This window comes from Ranitomeya imitator, chromosome 3, assembly GCF_032444005.1.
Source record: "Ranitomeya imitator isolate aRanImi1 chromosome 3, aRanImi1.pri, whole genome shotgun sequence".
Classification (NCBI taxonomy): domain Eukaryota; kingdom Metazoa; phylum Chordata; class Amphibia; order Anura; family Dendrobatidae; genus Ranitomeya; species Ranitomeya imitator.
In genome coordinates, this window is record NC_091284.1 from 413,149,447 (window position 1) to 413,174,740 (window position 25,294).

Genomic DNA, 25,294 nt, shown 5'->3' on the forward strand with positions numbered 1-25,294 from the left:
ATCTTCTGGGAGAAATACTTCATTTTCTGTAACAATTTCAAGGGTTCCAAAACTTTCAGCCATGATTGTATGTCCGGGTACTGTGTTTTCTTGAAATTTTAGTGATACAGTTTGTCAATCATTACCTATCACTGTTTTAAATTCTCTTGTGTTTTTTTTTTTTTTTTTCAGGAGAGAAGTATGAACTACATGCAGGAACAGAATCGACTCCTAGCGTAGTGGTTCACGTGTGTGAGAGTGAAAACGAGGAAGAAGAAGATGAAATGAGGGGACCAAAACAAAAAATAGTTCAGACTAAGCGTCCTGCACATCCACCTGCTCCTTTAAACTAGATTTACGCCTTTTATCTGTTAAAAAAAAAAAAAAAACTAAAGCAAAAGAAAAGCATAGGATTGAAAAACATATCTTTCAAAGGGAAATGTAGATCTTATTATTCACTTTATGTATATAGCTAAAGACAATCTAGATCACGTTATCTGAAGTGGTATAAATGCCGTATTTATTTCATGTACTTTTATTTACTATTATGTATATGTTATATTTTATCAGTGTTTTAGCCATTATTCTGCAACTGAACAGGTTGACTGCAGTAAAATGTATTTCGGTGTCCCATTTTAAAGGAGCAGCACCTCTTCGCAAGAAAGTGAACCACTTAAATAAGCGTTGTACCCAAATATTTGGGTGATATAGAAAGTTTGCCTAAACTACAGGGTATTAACTACTTAGTATGAGATATTGTCCTCACTTGAGCTGATGGTCCTGTATGGTTGTCTGTGTTTCCAGGAGTGCAGCTGGGCAGGAATATTGTAGGTGCCGGGGATTGCCCGGATGAGGGCCACACTCCATATAGGTTATATTTTGGGTGTACTTGTTGTGTTATGTTATATTAATGCATTAGTACAAAAGGGTTTTAACCCCTTATTGACCACCAATACGTCTTTTTACTAACCTGAGATATAAGAGAATAGCATCCCCATACAGGTGACAATCCAGCAGCTGTCGACTGTACACTATAGCTGACAACTTGCTGCATCAGCCACGATCAGTGTTGGCACCGACCATGGAAATTTCAACCCCCCAAAAATGCTGCTGTCAATAGTGACTACAGCATCTAAATGGTTAAGAGAGGACATAGGCACCCTCTTTAACCCCATCGGCACCCTGAGATCATGATCCTGTGGTCTTGGTGTTTGCCATGGCAGTTCATGGCCAAATAATGACCTTAGAGTCTGCCGGCTACAGTGGCCTTTTTACAAGTTATCAAAACTTAGGTGGTTATAATTATTTTTTTAATTTCGGTTATGCCACTTTGCATTAATTTCTGAAAAGCACCTGAAGGCTTAATGAAGAACCTTAAAGCAATTTTGAATACGTTAAGGGGTGCGGTTTTTAAAATGGTATCACTTTTAGGGGTTTTCCAACATATGGGACCCCTAAAGTCACTTCAAAACTTAATAGGTCCCTATAAAAATAAATTTTGTAAATTTCCATGAAAAATCTACATTTTAAAGCCTTGTAAAATGCTAACAAAATAAAACAGCATTTTACAAATGGTGCTGATTTTAAGGCAGACATGATAGAAGTGTTACTTGCTATTGATTTTGTGGGGTAGGACTATCAGGATTAAAGGAATAATCATTCAAAGTTTGAAAATTGCAAATTTTTTAAAAATTTAGAAACATTTCTGATATTTTTTTATAAATTAAGGCAAAACCTGTCCCCCTAAATTTATCATTATCATAAAGTATAATGTGTCACGAAAAAACAGTCTCAAATTCAATGGTATATGTTGAATCATTTCAGAGTTATTACTACATAAAGTGACACATGTCAGATTTTAAAAAATTAGCCCGGTCACTAAGGGGTTAAATGATTGCCTTCATTTCTGATATTTCTTAAACGGTTATGCACCAAGGATTTATTGCAAATCGTTGGGTGGAAATGAAGTTGCGCAAAATTGGTTAAGAAGGCTAAACAGCTGCATTGCTAGTAGCTATCCATTTTCCAAGAGAATTGCTTCTTTATGAAATGTGGTGATTCTTGTAAATAGCTGATAGGGAAATCACATTGGAGGATTTTTGCTGTGGTGGTGAATGTATTTTATAACCTGCTATGTGGGATGCTACCTTTAAAAGGCACCTTAAATGACATGTTATAACATTATTATAACTTGATGCCGATCGTGTACTGTCTAGTGTGTTGATATAAGCCATATGTGGTGAATGTTAAGCTTTGTCCTGTATTACGTGGACTGTAAGTACACATGTGCACTTACTGTAGTAAAATGATCGTCACTCTTACTTACATATTAGCTATTCATCTGGTGATATACGGCTAATCTGCAGGTACAAAGAATTTAAATCCTGTGTAGTCAGTTTACTGGAGCAGTGGCTTCATGGAGAAAATAAGGCTTTATTCTCCCTGCAGCTGCTCACTTCCAGTCATTGGGGCGGTGCTCAGAGCAGAGATCAGTCACAGCTCACTGCACAGAAAGTGTTCTGCAATCATTCCCATACACACTGTTAGACCGCCTGCTCTGCACTAGTAATGAGCGAGTGTACTCATTGCTCGGGGTTTCCCCAGCACGGTTGGGTGGTCTCTGAGTATTTGACTGCTCGGAGATTTAGTTTTCCTCGCCGCAGCTGCATGATTTATGGCTGCTAGACAGGCTTAATACATGTGAGGATGCCTGTTTGTTAGGGAATTCCCACATGTATTCAGGCTAGCTAGCAGCCGTAAATCATGCAGGTGAGGCCACGAAAACGAAATCTCTGAGCACTAACAAATACTCGGAGGTCACCCGAGCGTGCTTGGAAAAACCCGAGTATTGAGTATATTCACTCATCACTACTCTGCACATAAGCTGTGGGGCAGGCTGTCTATCCATGTGCAGGGAGATTCACTATAAAGTGAATAGTAACAGATCACAGCCCCCTACACTGCGCCAAAGACTGGAAGCGAGTGGTTACAGGGAAAATAAAAGTTATTTTTCTCCCTGTAGCCAATGCTCTAATAAGTTACAGTAGCTGTACAGGAGTTAAAGACTATTTACCTGAGAATTACAATTTTATCTGCAGATATATAGCATTTTTTGGACATAACAGCTTCCCTTTAAGAAAGAAATGGGGTAAACATAGAGAAATTAAATGAATGACCCAAATTATCATTATTGTTGCCATTGGAATTATTTTTTCATTCTAATATAATAACTAAATGTAACTTTTGGGGTAAGTTTTCCACCTTACTAAACCCCCTCATCTTAGAACAGAGTTCCAAAATGTGTACCTTGGAAGCAACATGTGGCTCTCGGGCCCTCTACATGTGGCTCCTCGGCTGTTGGTTGCTTTTGTACAATACTGGCACCAGAAAGACCAAAATATTACTAGAATGTAGCAAAGTCCAAACTATATCACTGGCAGCTAACTCTAGTCTAAACGTTGTCACCTCCAAAAGGCTGGGACCTGTGCCTTAGGCCTTGATTTGTGCTCGGTTGGGTATCTTGTGTTACCTCGTTTGTGTACCAGTCTACAGGGCACATTTTTGGCTATATTTGGTTATATAGTTATGGATAGTTCTGGCAACTTGGAGCTCACACTTACACACAAGCAGATATTCTGTTTTGACAGAGAATGAAAAAATCAAACCCCTCTCGACAGTTTTGGCAGAAGTAGACAGTATTCCAATGTATTTCAGGGTGTTCTGACTTGCCACCAGACGGCAAATGTTGGGCTATTAGTTTTCATGTCCTTTTGTTCTCATGTGTGACTAGGCCTCTGCCAAGGTGACTGGCAGCAGCTTACTCCCCTTTACCTATTAAGAAAGCCAACTTTTATGCATTTGGGGGAAAGGTGTCAAGAGGAATGGCTGACAGCTATGTAAAGTTTATAAGAAGGGGTTGTCCCACAAACAACATATATCATCACTTATCCTCAGGACAGGTGTTTAATGTATGACTGCAACTGAAAATGGGGATCCAAATGTCCCCTGTGTAATGAAGTGTTATGGAGCATGTGCAACCACGATTCAAATAACTCTATATAGGAGTTATAGATTGTTACTGAGCATGTGCGACCGCTGCTACATTAACACATCATTCACACAGGAGACTTTGGGACATCATTCTTTTTTTATTATCTATTCTTTGCAGATGTGATAACTATTGTTTATGGGAAACCACTTTAAGTGTTAGTAGACATCTTTCCTCCATGCGCTGCTTTGTTCCTATTCTTTTTTCCAACCTGAAGGTTTTTTTTTTGCAATCTTATGAAGCAGCATTAGTGTGATATTGTTTCATTCTTTTTAGTGAAGTTTTAACGAAGAGGAATGTCCATAACTTGTACTGCCCTGTTCTGTTTGTCTCTAGGATATGTCAGTATGTATCTGAGAACATTGCAAATACTCTAGTATTGGGTGCTACAAAATCTTTTTCTGGTGTTAGATCTTGCTGTTTCTACTAAACTCTTTTAATAGAATTTTCTGTAATGTTTATTTTTTTATCCCATTTATTTGAACTAGTGTATATAGCAGCACTGTATTTTATAGTAGTTTCTACAGAAATATTAATAGGTGCGTGACTTTTTTTGCTTTTTATTTTGGTTTCGGAAATCTCTCCAAACCAAGCATCCACTATAAACCTAGGTCCCCTGTGGGGACATTTTAAAATAACAGTTCATTATGAAGGGGAACGCTCAGAGAATTTAATGTAGAGTCTAAGAATATTGTATGTTTCAGAAGTATTTGTAGAATATTTCATACTTGTGCCTGTGTTTGTTTTTTTGCCAATTTCTAGTGCGGCAAATGTCTATGTGTGACAGTTTTTTAAATATCCACGTGTGGATGACCCGGATTGGTCTTGTTGTTTTTTTTATGAAGAAAATGTAAGAGCAGATTGAGTGATTATATGCTCAGGCAGTGTCTAAAGGAAAGGTACCCGAGGGTCCACTTATAGACCCCCACCCCTAGCTGCATTTGAGAAGTGGGTTTCAGATGTGAACCACTGCTTAAAAGGAATGTATCAGAAAATGATTGTGTAAAATCAAGTTTTTGTGTTCCATGGGTTATCCCAAGAATAGAGTACATATTATTAGATAGATTTAGCAATAAATATGAGTTTAATAATTGAATGTGTTAAAAAAATGTTACTGTGCTGAGATAATCTTATAAATGTGCCCCTGCTGTGTTCTGTGTAATGGCTGTGTCTGACCGTGCAGTCGGATATACCTCAGTTCCTGGGTTGAGGAGAAAGAAAAAGAATATACAGACAGGACAGCATGAGATCGAGTTACTGGTTACTGTGAGGAAAAACATTTCACTTCCTGGTTAAAAACTTGTTTTACCTCACAGAAAGAAGCTGCTATCCCCAGCTGTAATGTCTGTATCCTCTCTTTTGCTTGTTCCCCTGCCCAGGAGCTGTGGTAGGATCAGACCATGTCCCTGTGCGGTCAGACACAGCCATTACACAGTACACAGCAGGGGCACATTTATAAGATTATCTCAGCACAGGAACATTTTTTTTATAAATCCAATTGTGGAACTTATTTTTATTCTAAGATCTGTTAATTAAATTGTACTTGGGACAAACCCTATACATTTTTTGATGATTTTTTTTCCCCCTTATATCACAATCTGCATTAAAAATAGAAATCTTTCTATTTTCACACTGGTCACTGGGGCTTTTATAGACTCACTAGATGGCAGCCCGATTCTAAAGAATCGGGAGTCTAGAATCCATATATACTTTATTTATTCAAATGTAAGAATAATACAATTAATAAATAATAGTAAGAAAGAACAAAAATAATAGGCAGTATATGGAGAAAACACCAAACAAAAGTTCAAAATTGGTGTGAAAATGTCACTGAACCACTTCACAACTAAATATATATAGTTTTGGTAAATGGTATTATCATTTTTTTGACGAAATTCGGCAGGAGCTTGAAGAGCAACGTCACTGGGCCCGCCTCCACGCAGTAGAAACTTGCTGTGAGGTAAAAATTCAAAAATCACACCAAAATGGCGGGCGGAGTGTGTCACAGTACGGCACGTTTCTGATTGGTCGCTTGCAGCAGGCGGCAACCAATCAGACACTGGACACTGTTGACGTCACTTATCTCCGGACATTAGCTCCGGACATTAGCTCCGGACATTAGCTCCGGACATTATCTCCGCACATTAGCTCCGGACATTAGCTCCGGACAAAGCCACGGAAGTTGGCACAAATTGCAGGAAGTAGTATTCTAGGCAATTAATCTCCGGACATTAGCTCCGGACATTAGCTCCGGACATTAGCTCTGGACAAAGCCACGGAAGTTGGCACAAATTGCAGGAAGTAGTATTCTAGGCAATTATATATTAGATACTTCCTGTATCAGGAAATCCACATGTACATAGTCGCAATGAGCAGATTCGGACCCTATCTTTTGTATTGAAGTGTCTAGTGAGCATGTGCAAAGGTTGGGCGCACCCATAGTGATTGGTGAATCCGGTGTTATCAGCTGAGTGTAGAGGTGTTTCCTGTCATTGTAATCCTGCCTCTGATGATATGGAGTGTTGCTGAAAAGTCTTCCTGAAAAGACAGGAAGTATGAGTCTAAAAAAGCCGCAATGGCTAGCATGAAAACTGCAAGATTAGATTACTAATTTTGTATTATAATAGAATTTTATGATATAAAAAAATTCCAAAAGTTCTTTTTTTAAATAAATACAACACAAAAACCTGACTTGAACAATAGGTAATTTCCTGATGATGACTTCTCCTTAAAGCCATTCATGAATACTACAATGGGATGAATAATATCTGTTATGCAATTCTAGAGCAGTCTCTGCCCTGGAAACCGTAATTATATAGTGAGCCGTACTGGCCCATACTGTTATTTGATGAATATGATAGGCAACATAATCCGGCAAACAAAAATAAATCATTCCATGTCTTAGGTCAAAGGCTCCTTTGTAGCCATGGTGATATAGGATTACCATACAATTGATAGTCATATTTTTGCACTAACATATTTAATAATAATCCACATGTAGGAACTTATCACCTATATTTTTATTCTAATTAACAAATCAAACAGAAACATATTCATTTCTTTTTTTTTTTTAGTTTTATTTTATATTTTCTAGTCTAGTCTATTTTTGTATTTTTGTTCTGTTTTCTGTACAAAGCTTTGGGGACAACCATCTGACTTCAGCTGCTACCCTGAACATCAGTTTCGGAACCTTGTCTACTACCGCTGTCTACGGTCGTATGTTGTAAGCATGTTCTAAGACATGTGCAGAGGTCATAGTGCAGGGGGGAAGGAGGAGAGCAGTAATCATCACCTAAGTAAACTAAGCGATCAGCCTTCAGCTATATAAGTGTAAACCTGTATGCTAATCCTTGCCGATGATGATAATTAAATGGCAAGTGATCTCAACAGAATAGGAACTGGCTACCTATTGTAAGGCTCAATATCTTTCCACGTCATCAAATGATTATTTTATGTGTCCATATTCAATAAATCATGTTCATATTACATTGCCCATACTAATCAGTGATTACCTTGCTGTTCTCTCATTGTAATTGATGGGCAAGATGGTTGGATATTAGACCATTTGCCCAAAATTAGCTTCGATAACATTGAATAATTATCTAGCATGATGGGTATTTTATGTCATAATAGACCAGGCTTTGGTTTTAACATTGTCTAGCGTGAGAAAACAGAATAAGATGTGAAAGGGGAAGCAAGTTTCAGGAAAAGGAGGAAAGAAAACATGTATGTATTTCCGAACTTCGAGGGTTAAGACGGAGATAATGAAGAAGAAAAACAATTTCATGGAGAAATATATGTAAGTAAAGTCTGAATGACGGATTTAAAGAAGAAATTCGCAAAAAGGGGTAAAAATAGACCTCACTGTATATTGGTAATCAGAAATTTGAGTATCTACAAATCTTGATTTAGATATCATTAAGCGCTCTGTTACCCTTAGGCAGCAAAATGTAGCAAGAATAGGTTTTGAAATTGTCCCCCCCCCAAAAAAATAAAAGGCACTCTTATTTTTATACTTGTTGCATATCAGTATATTGTATATTATAAAATCTTTGGTTAGCCGAGCGCTCAATATCCTTTGCTTCTAGTTCCTGAAAATGTATTTTCTGGAATACAGAATTACTCATATTTTTCTATGGCATGGCCATTGAGTGGTGCCATGTACAGTATAATCTGCGAGTTCTCCTATAGGGAATACCCAATGTATGACGAGGCAGGAACCCAGTGATGTCATTGGCTCATTGTAGAATGATAAGATGGAGATCTAGCCCCTTGGTTGATATATTTTGGAATGACAGAAGAAATGTTAGGTAGGTGTGAAAGATGATACCATACGTATCTGTCAGTGTAGTGAATTATTATTTATTATTATTATTATTATTATTACACAGCCTTCGGCTGGGTCTCAAGCCATGGCGACTTGATGGATGAACGCTCTGTAGGAAATAAATTAATACAAATGAATGTTGCCCCATGTTATTGTTCCCAATGTGTGTCATTGTTTTTGTGTTTCTTTTGTGCTTTTCCTAGGGACATTAGATTGTAAGCTCTTCTGTGGCAGGGACTCATGTAAGTAAAGTCTATGTCCAGCTTCAAAGAATGTGTTAGCACGATACAAATAAAACCATGATGGCTGAAATGACTAGAAGTCAATCAAATGTCTCATCAACACTGGGAACTGTTTGGATTGTTTTTGTTTTTCATTACATTTACTTTTTATCCTTCAAAATTATATTATTGTTTATAGAGTGGATATAAAAATTTTACACACCCCTGTTAAAATGCCAGGTTTTTTTTATGTAAAAAAAAAAAATACGGTACTTAAAATTATCATTTTAGAATCTTTACCACCTTGATTGTCAACCATAATGTGTACAATTCAATTGAAAAATAAATGTAAATATTTTCAGATGGGAAAAAGATTAATTAAAATAATGTTGTTGCATAAATATGCACACCCTTAAATTACCTTTTTGAATTCATGGCAGCATTCAGTCTTTTTAAATAGGAGCCTATCAGCATGGCACATCTAGAATTGTGAATTTTTGCCCAATCTTCCATGCAGTAGTGCTCTTAATCTGGTAGATTGTGAGGGCACCTCCTGTGTACAACTCTCTTCAAGTCATCCCACAGATATTCAATTAGATACAGGACTGGGCTATGGTAGGCCATTCCAAAACGTTGATCATTTTTTGGCAAAACCATTCTTTTATTAATTCCGTAGTATGCCTAGATGGGTTCACTGTGGTGCTGAAAAGTAAAATTCTTCTTCAGCCTTTTAGCAGAGGCTTGAAGGTTTTGTTGCAAAATTGACTGAAATTTGGACCTGTTCATAAATCCTTCCACCTTGACTATAGCTCACGTTACTGCTGTTGAAAAAAGCCCCAAAGCATAAGGCTGCTTCCACAATACTTTACTTTCGGTATGGTGTTCTTTTAGTCATGAGCAGTGTTGTCTTTGCACCAAACATACATTTTGGAATTATGGCCAAGAATTTTAACCTTGGTTTCATCAGACCATAAAACATTTTCCACATGCTTTTGGTAGACTTGGTGTTGGTTTTGGCAAAGCATGGATGTTTTTCTTTGTAAGAAAAGGCTTCTGGCTTGCCACCCAACCCCACACCCTAAACATATAAAGAATATGGGAGATTGTTGTCACATGCAGTACACCACTACTTGTAAGAAATTCTTGCAGCTTCTTTATTGTTGCTGTAGGCCTCTAGGCAGCTTGTCTTTTCATGAAGATTTGAGGGACGTCCAGTTCTAGCTAATGTCATAGTTGTGCCAAATTTAAACCACTTCTTGATGACCGTATTAGCAAGTATTCCATGATACATCTGATGCCTCAGAAAATTATTTGTACCCTTCTCATGACTGATAACTTTTAACAATGAGATGTCTTTCCTGTGTTGTATGCTCTTCACAGACCATGGCATTTTCAGTAAAATACAACTACAAAAATGTCAGGAAAATCCTACTAGACCATCTAAATGTTATATGTGGTTAATCAGAATCCATTTAAATGGTGGCAGCAATGTACTACTATTTAAAGGGAATCTGCCAGCTTAGTGGGGTTGATCATACTGTGTATATGGGTATGCAGGTCATAGGAAGCTGAATAAAATTATACCTTGGTAACTGTAATCAAATGTTTTATTCCAGAGAAATCCACATTTTTCTTATATGAAAGTGAGCTGTTAGCTCTCTAGGCCGGACCAAGATCTCCATAACAATCAGCCTCCAGTGCTTATTTTACATGAAAGGGGGCGTTACCAGTGTGAGACATGTAATGCCTGCTTTCTGCTCTCCTCATCTCACTGCAGAGCTGTGTGTGATTATATCTAAGGCTACGTTCACATTAGCGTTACGCTAATGTGCGTCGCTGTTGCGTCGGCGACGCAGCGGCGACGCGCCCCTATGTTTAACATAGGGGACGCGTGCGTTGTTTTGGTGGCGTTTTTCGCCACGTGCGTCGTTTCCGACGCTAGCGTCGGACGCAAGAAAACGCTACATGTAGCATTTTCTGTGCGTCCGATTTTCGTCAAAAACGACGCACGCGTCGCAAAACGCGCGCGTTTTTGCGCGCGTTTGCACGCGTTTTTCCGTGCGTCGCCGCTGCGTCGCCGACGCAACGGCGACGCGACGCTAATGTGAACGTAGACTAACACATCTGCAGGTTCGTCTCAGTGCTTCAGCTTCCTTCTCCCAGGCAGACAGGGTTGCATTATCTTGCAGAGCTGTGAGAGCTGCAGCACATTTGTAAGGAGACAAGTTCAGTTCTACTGTTCTATGTTAGTTACATGTCTCACACTGATAACGCCTCCTTTCATTTAAAATAACCTCTGGAGGCAGATTTTCATGCAGATCAGTGTCCTGCCCTACGATCTGTAGAGCGCATCTACATCTAAAAACTTATCACACTTATTCACACTTATGAAACATTACTTCAGTTTAGTTTTTTTTTATTTCCCCCTCAAAATGATTTCAGTTTGTTTCTCAGTGGAGTTGTACAGATTACGGGTGACATTAAAGGTGGAAAAAGTTTGAAACTAATTATTCTTGATTTTTTTTTTTTTACATTTCCAAAACCTGGCATTTGAACAGGGTGTGTAAGCTTTTTATATCCAATGTATGTGATTTTTATTTTAAATAGAAGTTGCAGGTATTATCTAAAGTATTTTTAACACTGTTCCCCCTAAAAAAAAAGTAAAGGTGTTTAAATTCTTCACGTTTAAGTTGTTAAAAATTCTAAAACTCAGTTAATTTCTAGTCATACCTGTTTCAGAGTAAGCTGGTTGACCAAAAAGCCTAAAAGCACCTTAAGGTATTGTCACATAGAACGTTCTTATGAACTTGAATGAGTAATTGCGTTGTACAGACATCATATTGGCATTTTATGTTTTATTATTTCCCAAGCGGTGCATAACAGTGTGTTCCATCGTCTTAGCCAGCTTAGGTGTTACCTGCAGTCTATTTGATGATTGGGCACATCTCCAGTACAGGAGATAGTAAATCTTCTTAAGTGCGGTATTTTTTTTTTTTCAAGCTTCTGTACACCTTATATAAATGTTAGCTTAACCTGCTGATTTCATTAGGACTGGACAGCTTTCTAATGTGACAGGCTATCTTGACTCTCCCATGAAGGCAGATGTTGGATAAAATAAGGGTTGGTCATGTTTGATTTTAACATGTCCTATCCTTGAGCGACAGACGGTTCTGATTCAGTAGCTTCTGCTATTGTGACACTTTAACAGAATGTCATTGTTCTGAAGTCATAACTATTATAGAAGTAATTGTGCATTTGAAAAAGCACATAGCTCAGGAAAGAGAGCAGTGATTAAGCGTACTGCTCTGGAAACTACTGATGGGTGTGAGGAAATTGTGATTTTGCAGGACTGATAAAACTTCAGGAGCTAAGAGGGAAAGGGAGGGACGCAATATCTTGCTGGATAGAAGTGAATGGACTGGAGAGAACCGACTGGTATCTTAGGAGTTAACTCAACAGCATAGAATATATTTACTGTGCACACTTGGTCAGGCTCTGGTGGTCAATTTCTTTGAAATCAGGCTGTACACTATGTAAGATAAAAACTCTTACGGCAAATAGAAAAAGCAAGTCATTTGCAAACGTTCTTATTATCTTGCTTTCTAACGAAGTATGCCAATTTAGCAACACGAGAATACCCCTTTTGTAGATTTTCAGAATATTCTGTAACAGTACCTAATGAAGTTACATTGCCAGCTCTTATTACCTGACACACAGTTTTGTCTGGAGATGAATACAACAAGATGTCTGACTAGGACTTTTAAGAACTTGACTGAAAGGCAACCTGCAATTATATTCATGGGTAGTATGAATCAGAGCCTGGCTGCGCGATAGCAGCCCAGTATATTTTACTCTGGAATGCTGCTGTGATTCAGAGAAAACTTAATTTGAAAAGTCGACCAGGGACTATAGGGAGAGATCTGACTAGTCCGTTGACCTACTTGGCTAGCTTATCCTCAACCTGTCCCAGTTGATTGACAGGTCTGCCATGTGTATACATAGGGAGAAACCTGATAATCAGCTGGAAGGAGGTGAATAGAAGTGGGCCAAGAACTTGCTTTGACTAGTTTTGTGTCTTCCTTGTCAGGCCTCCGGCTGGCTTTTCAAACTGTTTTCCCTAATATGCAGCAGCATTCCAAAGCTAAACATACCTGGCTGCCAGGCTCTGATTCATGCTGCCTGTGGTATGGGCTGCATGAATCTAATGACATGTTCCCTTCACAAAAAGATTTACGTTTATTGATGGTATAGGTGGGTGGGATTGTGTTCTATAGGGAGTTTTTCAGCACAGATTGACAGTATGAAATAAGTACCTCCTTGTAGGAGCTACGACCTTTATAAAAATTGCAACTTTATGCTATGTGCAAATTGAGTTTTTTGCGTCATTCAAAACATTGAGTTTGTCAAGCTGAAACTTCTTAACGAAATTATCCTTTTTTTTCTCTTTGCCACGACAGCACCCACTGAAAGAGGGGATCCACCCCTAGGAACAGGAAACCTACAGAGAGATAAAAGGGGCGGTCCCCCCCCCGCTCCTCAGTTAGTTTACTGTTCCTAGACGGGAACCTGCAGAGATTATTCTCTGAAGTTTGGATCTAAGAAGAGGAATGCCTGCCTCAATTGCCCCTTTTGCAGTTTCTTATAAGGGTCGGGGGAATGTTCCTGTGTGGCTCCCCCCTCTGGGTAGAATGACAGGAGTCATTACTTACCAAGGCCGCTGGAATGAAGGTTCCTTATAGGCACGCTAATACAACAGTTCCCGGTGGGGACGCTGATTGTGGGTATACCCTGCCATGGAAGCACTGCATCAAGGGCCAGGAGGTAAGTCGTGCGCTGTAGAGATCGATCGCAAGCCCCTACCTGAATTGTCAGCTGGCCCGGGGGATGCTGCAGGAGTCGCGGCAGTGAGTAGTTGTGTGTGATTGCGCACATGCGCAGTCGTGGGAGCGCCCCGGAAGTAGTTGAGTATGCTTCCAGAGGCGATATGGGGAATGCAGTGATGCGTCCTGTAGTGGCCGCTTTTCCGGAAGAGGCAGCGCGGTGTGTTCTGGCCACTGTTGATGAATTTTCTGTTAACGGTCGGATACCACCATGTTGGGAAGGTCAGATTGCTTTGCTAGGTAGAGATCCTGCCACAGTGAGGCGGCGGCCGGATGTCACGTGTCCACACACGTAGTAATTGCCTCCTGTGCTCCGCTCAGCTCACAGCTCCGGTAGTTCCATTATCTGCAAAAAAAAGTGTGTGTGTGTGTAGAGGTTCTGCCTCCAATAACTAGGGCAATATAAACAAAGACTGAGGGAGTATAGGTGTGTGCGCTACCATGTCATCTAGTGACAGTATTGTGCGCCCACTGGAGGAGGTAGAGTCACCTCCTTGTGACAGCAGCAAGAAAGGTGATAGTGGACACTCTAAACGGAGTGTTTCCACAGATAAGACAGGGAAAGATAGAAAATCGTTCCACACCTCCATCTAAGCAGCCATCCCTACAGCTGGTATTTTTTGTTGATGATCTTTCACCGGGGTGAGTGGTTAATAAGATTTCTCTAAGCTAATATTTCTTACTAGATGGCAGCCCGATTCTAAAGAATCGGGAGTCTAGAATCCATATATACTTTATTTATTCAAATGTAAGAATAATACAATTAATAAATAATAGTAAGAAAGAACAAAAATAATAGGCAGTATATGGAGAAAACACCAAACAAAAGTTCAAAATTGGTGTGAAAATGTCACTGAACCACTTCACAACTAAATATATATAGTTTTGGTAAATGGTATTATCATTTTTTTGACGAAATTCGGCAGGAGCTTGAAGAGCAACGTCACTGGGCCCGCCTCCACGCAGTAGAAACTTGCTGTGAGGTAAAAATTCAAAAATCACACCAAAATGGCGGGCGGAGTGTGTCACAGTACGGCACGTTTCTGATTGGTCGCTCGCAGCAGGCGGCAACCAATCAGACACTGGACACTGTTGACGTCACTTATCTCCGGACATTAGCTCCGGTCATTAGCTCCGGACATTAGCTCCGGACAAAGCCACGGAAGTTGGCACAAATTGCAGGAAGTAGTATTCTAGGCAATTATATATTAGATTTTCTTGTTTTATATATCTATAGGGTAAAAAAAGTGGGAAAACCAAGCACAAACAGTGTGCTTTGTGTTCTGAACCCCTTCCAGATACTTATGTCAAAAGATTATGCCAATTTTGTATCAGTTCTACCCTTCAGGAGGAGGGTTCTGTTAAGATAGAGGATATATACGCTTAATGATCCGTGAAGAACTACAGTCCTTAGGGCATTCGAGTGGTAAAATAGAGAGGAAATCCAGCAGGAAAATGGCCTCTCATAGAGCAGAATCCTCTTCTGAGAGTGGTGAAATTAACTCAGATATTTCACACGGGTCCGTATCCTCAGAGGAGGAGGAATATCTGTTTTCCAACTTATGGTATCAACAATTTAGTTAAATCAGTAAGAGACACAATGAGCCTATCAGAATCTAAAGAACCCCAAACTCCTCAAGAGGTCATGTGCGGGGGTCTTTCCCAGCGGAAGGGAAGAGTTTTTCCAGTAATACAAACGATTAAAGATCTAGTGAAAAAAGTGGGGCAAACAGGGGCAAAAAGATTTTGTGCCCGTAGCATCGAAATGACGGTACCCATTTGATGATGAGGTTTTAACCTCCTGGGCTAAAGTACCCAAAGTTGATGCAGCTGTGGTCTCTACCCCGCATCGATCTTCCTTGCCGGTAGAGGATGCTGGAACCCTACCTGATCCGATGGATCGTAAGTCAGACGCGCTGGTAACAAGATCTTGGGAATCTTGCATAGCTGCGTTCAAACCAGCAATTTCAGCCACTTGCACGGGGAGATCTATGCTTGTTTGCCTGGACCAAAATATAAAAAATGGCTTGTCTGGGGACTGGTTGCGTTCCTCCTTTCCCTTAATTAAAGGAGCAGCAGCGTTTCTATCTGACACTTCTATAGACTCACCGTCTGGCAGCCAGAACAGCGAGTTTAACCAATACAGCCCGCAGAGCTTTATGGTTGAAGAATTGGAAGGGTGATGCCCAATCCAGATCTAAACTCTGCTCTATACCCTGTCAGGGTGAGTACTTATTTGGAACAGTATTAGATGATATCTTGACTAAAGCAAGAGAAAGGAAAAAAGGGTTTCCTAATCCGTTCATTCCCTCCTACAGAAGAGCATTCAGGAAGCCGACATTTGGCAGAAAAAAGGACTATAAGGACCGTTGGAACAATAAAGATGTCAGATAGAAGGGAAACCTCTTTAACAGAAGTCCCTTCAAGCCGGCAGATAGGTTCCGCTTTACCTGTGGGGGGTAGATTGCTTAATTTCGGTCATCAATGGAGGAAAATAACTGTTAACTCTTGGGCTACTAACATAGTAACATCGGGCCTATCCTTAGACTTTGTCCGGAGACCTCCGGACTCCTTCCTATTGATTTCCTTAAAATCCCAAGTACAGCAGGAAGCATTAGAGGTGGAAATTAAGAACCTTTTATCTAAACAGGTGTTAGTGGAAGTTTTGGCACACCAAAAAGGGAAAGGATTTTACTCTCAAAACAGCTGACATGTCCCGGCTTTGATGCGGGCTCACCAACGGAACCCTGCATCAGGCTGCCATCACACTAGCAGTATTTGGTCAGTATTTTACATCAGTATTTGTAAGCCAAAACCAGGAGTGGGTGATAAATACAGAAGTGGTGCATATGTTTCTATTAAACGTCTCCTCTAATTGTTCCACTCCTGGTTTTGGCTTACAAATACTGATGTAAAATACTGACCAATTACTGCTAGTGTGACGGCAGCCTCAAAGCGGGGGATCTCACCTTGGACGTACTATCCCGTCCGAGGTCAGAAAGGGGTTAAAGGCTCATTATTACTTGTTGCATCTTGTTAACTGTTGTTATAACTATTGAAAGTTTCCTGCCATATCTGGTGAAAAAAAAAGCTCCTTGATTGTCTCCTCCTTGTGTGTTCCTCTGCCTGTTGCATTAGATCACCTGCTTCACACATTAACACAAGCTACTATGAAGACAGCCACTTTGTCCTACTGGAGATGCAGACATGGACAAGATATAAAAATCTCAATACAATTGTAATAACACATATAAGGTGTGGATTTTGAGTCATTGGTTTGTTATTAGTTGTTATGAAAGAAACGCATGACATACTGCTGGAATTAAAATGATTCCACCCCCATTGCAAATTAAGTTTATGAGCACATATTACAGATTTGTGACTGTTTGTAATAAACCAATCAAACAAGAACAATTTAAATACCTCAACACAATATATGTAATAGATTCAGCAGAAAATACCACTTTTCATGACTACTGCAGTCTCAGAATTATTTTACTCATTAAATTCCCTCATAACCTCACACATATGCAAATCCGGGGTTCTCTAATGCTTTTGTTACCTGTGTCATATGTGTTTGTGATAAAATACATCAAATACCTGGACTGGCTAGGGTGTTTGATGACTGTGACATTCGATTGTAAGTTAGAAATATGGTTAATTCAAGAGAGTGGTCCAAAAAGATAAAAGAACATTGCTTTGCATGAACAAGGGAAAGGACACAAAAATACAAAGACATTGAATGTTCCAAAAGGTACTGTTGGAAACCAATCTTTTAAGTTCAAAATTTAAGGTGATCTGTCATCAGGTGTTTGCTAGCCCATCTGCGAGAAGCATGATGTAGGAGCAGAGATTCCGATTTCAGAGATGTATCACTTACTGGGCTGCTTGTTGTAATTTTTATAAAATCACTGCTTTATCTGTTGCAGATCTAGCAGGTTTCTGAATGCTATGTATTAGGCCACTCTTCACACTTGTAAAACTGGAGGTCGGATAGGAAGTTAGGACAGAACGCAGCCTGGGAGAGCTCCAGGGAGGACCTGTCAGGGGTGGGTTCCTGGCAGGTACCTAGCAGAAAGAGTAGAAAGTGACGGAGCCGCGCCTGCACTACCTTGCGGCGGCATCCTAAGGAAGGACACGAAGAGAAGGATATTGTGGAGAAGTGAGAAACGAGATCAAAGCACAAAGGAGAGCCAGTAGGAGTCGTGCCCCGAGAATGGCAACATCCTACTGAGGCGTGTAGCCGGAGGCCGGAACACAGAGGAAGTAGCTGACTCCAAGCATTACTTCAAATAACCGCAGGACAGTTGATTATAGGTTGGCTGTCTACCATACATCACCTAAGAAGACATAGGGGGCAAGCGTGGAGAGGGGCGTCTCTAGGGTCCCAGAATAGCTCCGAGCCTTCCCGTCAAACGGGTGCGTCCTATCCAGATAAACTTGGGGGACGGAGAGAGAGAGAGAAACAACGAACACGAAAGTTGTGAGGACTATCCCGAATGCTCAGCAGGGAAGAACTACAACACACAGGCGCCAGTGGTAGGCACTGATTTCCACCTGCAAAGGGAACTCTGGATGTGCCTTCGGACCGGCCGGTCTCAGGCAGCCCAGTTAGCAGTGCTCTGGATTGAGGATCCCGAAGTCTTCAGTAAAAGGTAAAGAGACTGCAACCCTGTGTCCTCGTTATTAACTGCGCCTCACATCATCACCACCTACACTACTGGGAAGCCCTAGGGATATACTTCACCTGTGGGAAGGTATACCATCTAGCTGCCATCACATCACCCCAGTGGACCCCAGGCAGCGTCGGTCACCCTGACCGAGTACCACAGGTGGCGTCACGAAACCTTAGCCGACTTTCATCACCCCTTTTATTGGACGCCCCTTAGCAGGGTCACGGACCGGGTCCAGCCACCGTGACAACCCTAGAACCGAGATAGAGAGGACCGGTACCGAGTAACCCTCGGCCCTGTGTCTGGGGGCACTCCATAAGTATTTCAACTTTGCAAGTGCTGTGATCCTGAGCAAGCAGGGGGGCCCACTCGTTGGCACTGGCACAGGGCCCCTCATAGTATGGTGGTGTGTTTGACGGCGAGTGGCGCCTCTCACTGGCAGAGACACTTTTGCGTACTGTGAGGGGCCCTGTGCCAGTGACGTCGCCGACGAGTATGCCCCCCACCTGATGAAGGAACCTGCACTTTCATCTGTACCTTCCTCTTTGTCCCCGTGTAAGGTGGTATAGTATGCGGGAAGGGGAACCTGACTTTCATCAGGGTCAGATTCTGGCTGTGTAAAGTGCAAGGGGAATGTAGTGGTCTGGGTCAATGTACCAGCAGACTCATCTAGCAGTGGCTGGGCAATGGGCAGGATGAGGAGGAAAAACAGTTAGTAGGCCCAAATAATAAAGTAGGCTAAATGCAGTTCAAAATTGGTAACAGGACTGAACAGGCGGCATTGCTTTGTTCAGTGGAGGACAACTGTATTGAGTGATGCAGACACAGTTAGTAGGCCCAAATAATAAAGTAGGCTAAATGCAGTTCAAAATTGGTAACAGGACTAAACAGGCGGCATTGCTTTGTTCAGTGGAGGACAACTGTAATGAGTGGCAGACACAGTAGGCCCAAATAATAAAGTAGACTAAATGTAGTTCAAAATTGGTAACAGGACTAAACAGGCAGCATTGCTTTGTTCAGTGGAGGACAACTGTAATGAGTGGCAGACACAGTTAGTAGGCCCAAATAAAAAAGTAGGCTAAATGCAGTTCAAAACTGGTAACAGGACTAAACAGGTGGCATAGCTAGGTACAGGGGTGGGCTCCTCTGCTGAGTAGCAGACAGTGGTAGTAGGCGCAAAGTATTAACTGGTCTAAATGGAGGCCAGGGTCCCTGTATATTTTAACTATCATCTATCATTTCAACAAATTTGTATTGGCAGTGCCATTGAAGGATTTAACAGCACAGACTACACCGTGGTGGAGCAGGGAGGGGTAAGTATTGCAAGTGGTAGAGCACTGTTCGAGCTGAGGGGGAACACTCTCACGTGGGCGGCGGTACTGGCACAGGGCCCCTCATATTATGACGGTATGTCTGACGTTGGTTGTGCACCACCACCATCAGAGACACTTCATTGTACTATGAGGGACCCTGTGCCAGTGCCGTCGCCCAAGACTGGGCCCACCCACCTGTCCAGGCAAACGGCACTCGCACGGGTGCTTGCGCCAGGTGACCACGGCCCTGTGGGGGAGTCAGCATTTAGGGAGGAATAAAAATGGCCTTTGGTGGACATTCAGCAGCTGCAAATGGAGGAATTGGCGAAGTCAGTAAGAGGAGGCCAAAAGCAAGACATTTTTCAGGCAAGCTATGTGTCAGCAGGAGAAGGTGGGGCAAAATAATTTGAAATCCATGATTGGTTAATTTTAATGAAGGTTAGATCATCCGGCTTTAAAAGCTGTTTTCCTACTCCCAGATAAGGGAGCCTTCGAGGCCTTGTGTAGCCAGACGATGACGCTGGCTCAACCCCTCCAGCCTTAGGTGCTATTGTGCTTTTGCCACTACCACCAGATACACCAGCACCACCACCATCAGTACCAGCTGGCAACCACTGCCCACGGGCTCTTCCACCAGACTTCCTAATTTTTTGGAAAATCTAACCAAAATAACAACCGTTATATGGTACTGTAAAACAAGGTAGAAGGTGTATATAAGCTTGTTGAGAATTTAAATCTCCCTTTTTGGGGGGGAGACTGAACCAAAACTCAGGCCCAGTGTACATAACAACGCAATCTAAGTGGCAGAAAGTGGCTGGCTGACATACGACAAACTAACAACTGAAATATATCCACTTTGTGAGAATTTGAATCTCACTTTTTTTGGGGGGGAGACTGAACCAAAACTCAGGCCCTGTGCATAAAACAACACAATGTAAGTGGCAGAAAGTGGCTGGCTGATATACGACAAACTAACAGGACAGAAGTATATCCACTTTGTGAGAATTTGAATCTCACTTTTTTTGGGGGGAGACTGAACCAAAACTCAGGCCCAGTGTATATAGCAACGCAATCTAAGTGGCAGAAAGTGGCTGGCTGACATACAACAAACTAACAGGATTGCAGTATATCCACTTTGTGAGAATTTGAATCTCACTTTTTTGGGGGGGAGACTGAACCAAACCTCAGGCCCTGTGCATAAAAAAACACAATGTAAGTGGCAGAAAGTGGCTGGAAGACATATTAAAAAATACAAGGACTGTAGTACAATTTCAATCTCCCTACAATGATCTCAGGACAAGTATGGCAGCAATAAAAAGGACTGCTGCACACAAAAGTGTGGACAAATAAACAAGATAACTGTGCAGAAAGGAGCAAAAGGATTTTTGCTTTTAAAAAAGCAGTTGGTTTGCACAGCAGCGTGCAAACAGCAATGCAGCTATCAGGGAGCCTTATAAGGCAGCCTAATAAGCTACAGAGATGATGCACAAAAATATAGCCTCCACTGTCCCTGCAAAAAAATGGTGGTGTTGGACAGTGGAAATCGCTACAGCACAAGCAGTTTTGGGGGTTAATCTTCCCTCCCTAACTATATCCCTTCTTCTGATGCAGCTGCGGCAACCTCTCCCTATGCTATGATCGGCAGAAGTAAGATGGCGGCCGGCGTTTACGCCCCTTTATAGCCCCTGTGACGCCGTAGAAAGCAAGCCAATCACTGCCATGCCCTTCTCTAAGATGGTGGGGACCGAGACCTATGTCATCACGCTGCCCACACTCTGCGTCCTCCTTCATTGGCTGAAAAATGGCGTTGAAAGCGTCATACGAAACGTGACTTTTGCACGCAGATCGCCGACCTCATGGCTGATCCCACACTAGGGTCGGGTTTCATGAAACCCGACTTTGCCGAAAGTCGGCGATTTTTTGAATTTGTCAGATCCGTTTCGCTCAACCCTAGTGATGAGGGATTGAATAAATATGGGACTGCAGTAGTCCGTAAATGTGGCATGTTTTATAAAATATTGTTAATAAACCTAACCTGTAATGAAGGTTGAATATTTTTGATTGCACTTGTATGTGCTCCCCTTTAAAGGTGTATTCACACAATTGGAAGTTATCCACTATCCATAAACCCTCAACAATCCCTGAGGGTAGGGCGCTAGATCCTGAGAAGAGGGTTCTGCAGGATAAAGTGAAGGTAAGCATACTTAATCTCTGATCCATTTTTTGTCTAAGAAAGCCAAAGAAAGCAGAATACAGCACTATTTCTGGCAGTCCATAGACAATAAAGGGAGAGGATGTCAATCATGTGCCTCTCAACCTCCGTCCACCAGGTCTCTTCAGAGCACCATTCTATGGATTGCTCGGTTAGACCCACAGTGATCAGTAAGTTATGGATGAAGGATAACCACAGTGCAGGTGGAACACTAATAAAGCCGTCCACTGGAGGAAAGCAAGTTAGAGAACATGAAAATCAGGAGAGTTCATGAGCACCAAAAGCAATTTTAATTTATTGTTGGGGATAAGGATAGCAAGACCATGCTTTTCTACAGTTCCACTTCAAAGAATCCATCCCCAGAAACCTTACTTGCTTCTTCACCAACATTTTTCTAATTATGTACTTCTTAGTTACTCTAAAGATTGTAGCAAATAATAAGAAGGAATCGGAGAGACTTTTCAACCACTGCAGCATTTATTGTAAAATACGATATATTCCTTCAAATTCTAAAAAAAATGAAAGCAGCACTTTTATTGAAGAATAGAAAGGTTAACAATCACAATCCAACCTTTGAGTTTGCAGAAATTCCCTGAGTTTAACTCTGTCATTGCTAGAACATCTTATAAAGACTTTATATAGCTCAAGCAATGAATGAGTTACGGCCCTTTTACATCATTATTATTTTTTTTTACCAATCCAAGGTTTAAAAAATGGTGTCATTTTCCCATAGCCAGCGTGGATACTTGATTTTTATGGTGGCAAGGTTAATGAAGACCAATAAATCTGGAAGAATATACAGTATGTGTACATTAGTTACCGAACAAAGATTGAATGGCAGCAGAGGCTGTGGATTTTGCTAAAGACCGACCATAAAACACTGCCATAGAACTCCACGCAGATAGCTATATCTTGTGGATGAGTGTTTCAAGAAAGATGGGACTGGCCATGGACTTTTGCGTTTATCCTGAAAATTTAATTTTGCTATAAAATCTAGTTTCTAAGGTTCGAAAGCCTGAATGTGACCATAGACCATAAGAAATAACAAACAAGTTGTATTTATTTATTTTACTCATTTATATAGCGCCATTAATTCCACAGCGCTTTACAGACATCATCACTGTCCCCATTGGGGCTCACAATCTAATTTCTCTATCAGTATGTCTTTGGAGTGTGGGATGAAACTGATACAACACAGGGAGAACATGCAAACTCCTTGCAAATGTCCTTGTCCTGACGCAACACGGGGAGAACATATAAACTCCTGGCAGATGTTGTCCTTGTCCTGATGCAACACGGGGAGAACATACAAACTCCTGGCAGATGTTGTCCTTGTCCTGACGCAACACGGGGAGAACATACAAACTCCTGGCAGATGTTGTCCTTGTCCTGACGCAACACGGGGAGAACATACAAACTCCTGGCAGATGTTGTCCTTGTCCTGACGCAACACGGGGAGAACATACAAACTCCTGGCAGATGTTGTCCTTGTCCTGATGCAACACGGGGAGAACATACAAACTCCTGGCAGATGTCCTTGTCCTGACGCAACACGGGGAGAACATACAAACTCCTGGCAGATGTTGTCCTTGTCCTGACGCAACAAGGGGAGAACATACAAACTCCTGGCAGATGTTGTCCTTGTCCTGACGCAACATGGGGAGAACATACAAACTCCTGGCAGATGTTGTCCTTGATAGGATTTGAACCCATGACCCCAGTGCTGCAATGCTAACCACTGAGGTACCATGCTCAAGAGACAATTGTTAATAGTTATGTCTGTGCTGTTGTCTAGAGTTGAGCGAATTTGATCAGGTCCCTGCTTATTCGGCAAGCTATAGCGCTTGCCGAATAAGCTGCAGAGGGAACCCGGATACCTGGAAGGTGCCGGTTGGTCAACTGTGTGGCGCCGCAGCTGCATGTGTCATGGCTGTGTCACTGTCACAGCACATGCATGGAGAGCCTGAGTGTTGGGCTCTCCAGGCATGTGCTGTGATACATCCGTGACACATGCAGCTACGGTGCCGGACAGCTAATCAGCCGGCACCCTCCATGTATCCAGGTTCCTTCTGCAGCTTATTCGGCAAGCGCTATAGCTTGCCGAATAAGCAGGGACCCGATCAAATTCGCTCAACTCTACTGTTGACAAGAATGGAAAAAATATCCTATTGACTAGAACAAGTTTATGTCTTGTTTCACAGTTTTAAGCCATCACTGAACATTATGATTTATCTAATTAATCAGTAATTGGACATAGAAATAGTCTTGCAGCAATAAACATCAATGATATTTCAGCACATTGAAAACCATTCACTTTATTACAAAGAATAAAAAAAGATATCAAAAGCTGGTAAGAGCATGAAAAATTCTATCGATTTCTGGTTAAGGGTGTTTGAGCTTCCCCTGGATGGTGCTTTTTAAGTTCAGATGCCCACCAATGATTAGCAGTTATTCCCCTAGTTAGGCAATACCATGTATTGAACACAATGTATATCATGCTTTTCTTAAAACAAAAAAGGAGTGTTTCCTGAAAAAACTTTGGATTTTTTCACCTTCAAAAAAACATGTAAATGTTAGAGACTATCACCAGGGTTTGCTACCCCATCTGAGACCCTGACTCCAGTGATGCATCACTTACTGTACTGATTGCTCCAATTTTGATAAAGTCACTGTTTTCTCTGCTGCAGATCTATCAGTTCTCTGAATGCTGAGCTCTGCATAACCCCACCCACACCACCAGGTACGGACTGGGGATGAAATTCGGCTCTGGCATTTGAAATCATACAGGCCCATGCTGTCACTTTTCCTAAGCACCAGATGGGATATATTACTGATATTACCCTGGGTAGAGGAAAGCAAGATTTACTCCAAGACCAATATTTCTAATGGTACCGGTGGCCTGCTGGGGTAAGTGACTGAGTCAGCGACTTTGTGCTCCATCACAACTCTTAACAGTATGGGTATCTTGAGAACACAGATTTTGTTAACAATGTATTACACAAGGTGGCCCTTAACCAGACAGGCTCTTCTGGCACTTGCACACCACTGATTGGTTGCTTTCTGTGTACACTGTGCATAGGCAGATAGCTGCCAATCACTGGTGTGGGTGGAGTTCTACAGAGCTTATGAATATGGTGGACTACATGGCAGCAGGTTTACTAGTCTTCTAGGGATAATCTTCTGTTGATAAATCAGGGATTTTATCAAAACTTCAGCAAGCAGCCTACTAAGTGACACATCCCTGGAATCAAGGTCTCTATATATAATATTCTCAGATTAGGTGACAAAAATTTGGTGACAGATTCCCTTTTAAATAACAATTTTTTTTTTTAATGTCATAAAATTACAATGAATCTCTGGGATATGCCAGCACTATATGTTTACAGATATATTGTATTATTTCTTTTGCACTGACCTTGCGTTAGAGGCGAGCCTTCAGAGCTTAATTCACAATTCTGCTGACTATGCTTTGAAGAGATCAGCACACTTTGAACCGTTACATTTATTAAAGTAAGTAGCCTATTTTAACTGCATCAGTATTTTGCAAAGGCTGCACGTCCCAAATAAAAATTATAAGAGCATGCTGTGTTCAGACATTCAACCAGCTGGGAAAGTTGGAAGTGTGAAGCCTAAAGAATTGG

General features: G+C 41.3%; 1 protein-coding gene across 1 annotated transcript in view; it reads left to right on the plus strand.

Moving 5' to 3' along the window:
- The window catches only part of RCAN3 (RCAN family member 3), a 41,660-nt gene extending 41,041 nt beyond the window's left edge, over positions 1 to 619 (plus strand). The window contains exon 5 of the mRNA XM_069757138.1: positions 172 to 619. Coding sequence (XP_069613239.1) covers positions 172 to 332 — 161 coding nt within the window. The 3' untranslated portion in view covers positions 333 to 619. The remainder of the gene's footprint in view (positions 1 to 171) is intronic.
- The last annotated feature ends 24,675 nt before the right edge of the window (positions 620 to 25,294 follow it).